Source organism: Chelonia mydas, chromosome 1 (assembly GCF_015237465.2).
Source record: "Chelonia mydas isolate rCheMyd1 chromosome 1, rCheMyd1.pri.v2, whole genome shotgun sequence".
NCBI lineage: Eukaryota > Metazoa > Chordata > Testudines > Cheloniidae > Chelonia > Chelonia mydas.
The window spans coordinates 6,686,167-6,689,183 of NC_057849.1; the positions used below are offsets into that span (position 1 = coordinate 6,686,167).

Sequence of the window (3,017 nt, forward strand, 5' to 3'; positions counted from 1 at the left end):
CCAGAAGATGCCAGAATATGCTAGTACTAGAGCTGAGTGGGTCTAATATTTATTTTTTTTTCTTTCTTTTATATAGGAATTAGATACAGTACTCCTGTCAGCTATTTGCTAAGTTATCTGCCAAAAAAATTTAGAGTTTTGAGTGCCTGTGTAGCCCCTTGAATAACGGTTAATGTTTTCATCCCTAACAAAATCTGAAATGGCACTCTTGCAGCTAGCGGGGGAGGGACATGGCGATGATCCAGCGAGTGATAAGGGGATGGGAGGAGTAAGTGACAGGGGCATGACCTTTTGGGGGAAAGAGGCAGAGCAGGGGCAGGACCTTTGTGGAAGAGGTGGGGCAAGTGGTGGGACCTTGGGGGTCAAGTTACCAGCAATTTGAAAGGTGTCAACTCAGTTCCCCAGTTTGTCAGGTTTGTAAGGTCAAGAAAGGGTTTAAAGTTTCTCTGACTGTCCAGTATGTAATCCAGCGAAGAGGGCCCAACACCATGTCACAAGCCAGTTCTGTGCAGAGCTTGGTCTGAGATCAAAAGCACTAGGAGTAAATATTAGGTCCATTTAGGAGTAAAGAGCTGGAGCAGCCTGTCCCGGATCTGTTTGGTCCTGAAACCGAAAATGATGGGATTTAGCATGGGGGGTACCAGCAGGCACACATTAGCAAAGAGAATGTGGAAATGCAGGGCCACATGGTGGCCAAACCGGTACGTGAGGAGAGTGAAGAGACCTGGGATGTAAAAGGCTAAAATGGCAAAGAGGTGGGAGCCACAGGTCCCAAAAGTCTTGAGCCGGGCGTCCTTTGTGGGGAGGCTGAAGATGGCCCTGAGGATCTGGGTATAGGACACAGCTATAAAAAACATATCTAGACAAATGGCTGAGCTTGCCACAATGAGGCCGTAGTAACTACTGATGCGGGTGTCAGCGCAGGCCAGATTCACCATGGCCATGTGCTCGCAGCATGTGTGCAAGATGATATTGGTTCTGCAATATGGCAACTGCCTTGCCAACAAGGGACAGGGCAGTGCAAGCATGCTACCACGCAAAACCACGGCCAGGCCAATCTTGGCCACAATTGGGTTTCTCAGGGTGGTGGAGTGTCTCAGTGGATCGCAGATGGCCACGTAGCGATCAAAAGCCATGGCCATGAAGATCCCAGACTCTATTGCATAGAAGCAATGAATGAAGAACATCTGGGTGAGGCAGGCACTGAAATCGATCTCCCTGGAATTGAACCAGAAGATGCTCATCATTTTGGGAACTGTGCTTGTGCACAGGACCAGGTCGGTGACGGCCAGCATGCAGAGGAAATAGTACATCGGCCCATGGAGGCTCAGCTCCGTCTTCACAATGAACAGGATGATGAAGTTCCCCAAGATGGCTATGATGTACATGGTGCAGAAGGGGATGGAGATCCAGACATGGGCGGCCTCCAGGCCAGGAATGCCCAGCAAGATGAAGGTGGAGGGGTTGGTGAAGTCGGTTGTGTTGGAATCTGACATGGAGTAGGGGGAGAAAGTGTCCAACTCTGAGGCAGAACAGTGTCTCCTGCATGTACCGTATATTCCCCTGACTTCCTGTAGGTGCCCAGGTTCTAGGGTGATGGTCGCAGGACAAATGCCTGGATGGAGAGACAATGTTAATATGAGACACTACATGCACAGCTGGAGGCTGTTCTCATGGGTGAAATAGTTTGCTCTCTCGTCACAAACAGAGAAATGCCATTTTCATTATTGAGATAAATGAATTATGAAAAACTTTAACCCTACTAATGCTAATTCCATTTTTATGGTGCTCCATGCATCAATCATTCCTACATGTTGTGTTAAGGGAAACCTGAAAAGGCACCAGCAGGAAACACAGGCAGTGGGTCTTGCTCTGCTTCTCTCTGCTAGATTTCAGAGCCCATTAGTACCCAGGGTTTTCTCCCCATGAAAGTCTTCGTTTGATCCTCTTTTTGATAAGATAAATAGATGAAGCTCGTTAAGACTCAATGTGAGAGGCATTTTCTCCAGCCGCCAATCATTTTTGTTGTTTTTTTATGCACCCTCTCCCATTTCTCAAGATCCTTTTGGAAAAGTGGATTCCAGGACTGCGTGCAGTCAGGTTCACCAATGCCATATGGAGAGATAAAATCCTTCTGCTGCTCCAACTCACCGTTCCCTTGTTTATGCATCCAAGGATCTCATCAGCCCTTTCCACCACAGCATCACACTGGGAGCTCATGGTGAATTGCTTCTCCACAGTCACCCCTAAATACTTTTCAGGGTCCCTGAATTTCATACATCAAACCCTCCACAGCAATAAATATGCTCGCCCTGTTCTCCTTATTGTAACCTGTCAAGGTTCCTCCCCCACTCTGAACGCTAGGGTACAGATGTGGGGACCTGCATGAAAACCTCCTAAGCTTATCTTTACCAGCTTAGGTCAAAACTTCCCCAAGGTACAAAATATTCCACCCTTTGTCCTTGGATTGGCCGCTACCACCACCAAACAAATACTGGTTACTGGGGAAGAGCTGTTTGGAAACATCTTTCCCCCCAAATACTTCCCAAAACCTTGCACCCCACTTCCTGGACAAGGTTTGGTAAAAAGCCTCACCAATTTGCCTAGGTGACTACAGACCCAGACCCCTGGATCTTAAGAACAATGAACAATCCTCCCAACACTTGCACCCCCCCCCCTTTCCTGGGAAATGTTGGATAAAAAGCCTCACCAATTTGCATAGGTGACCACAGACCCAAACCCTTGGATCTGAGAACAATGAAAAAGCATTCCGTTTTCTTACAAGAAGACTTTTAATAGAAATAGGAGTAAATAGAAGTAAAGAAATCCCCTCTGTAAAATCCGGATGGTAGATACCTTACAGGGTAATTAGATTCAAAACATTGAGAATCCCTCTAGGCAAAACCTTCAGTTACAAAAAAGATACACAGACAGAAATAGTTATTCTATTCAGCACAATTCTTTTCTCAGCCATTTAAAGAAATCATCATCTAACACATACCTTGCTAGATTACTTA

At 46.4% G+C, this 3,017-nt stretch overlaps 1 protein-coding gene across 1 annotated transcript; it reads right to left on the minus strand.

Moving 5' to 3' along the window:
• Positions 1 to 548: 548 nt before the first annotated feature.
• On the minus strand, positions 549 to 1,496 carry LOC102934810 (olfactory receptor 52D1). The gene has a single exon (XM_007071012.2). It carries the CDS (start codon positions 1,494 to 1,496, stop codon positions 549 to 551), a length of 948 nt encoding a protein of 315 aa, XP_007071074.2.
• Positions 1,497 to 3,017: the final 1,521 nt, after the last annotated feature.

Bases quoted from the DNA above. Each gene is read 5' to 3' on its own strand.
- LOC102934810 (XM_007071012.2), bottom strand. From the start codon at position 1,496: ATGTCAGATTCCAACACAACCGACTTCACCAACCCCTCCACCTTCATC.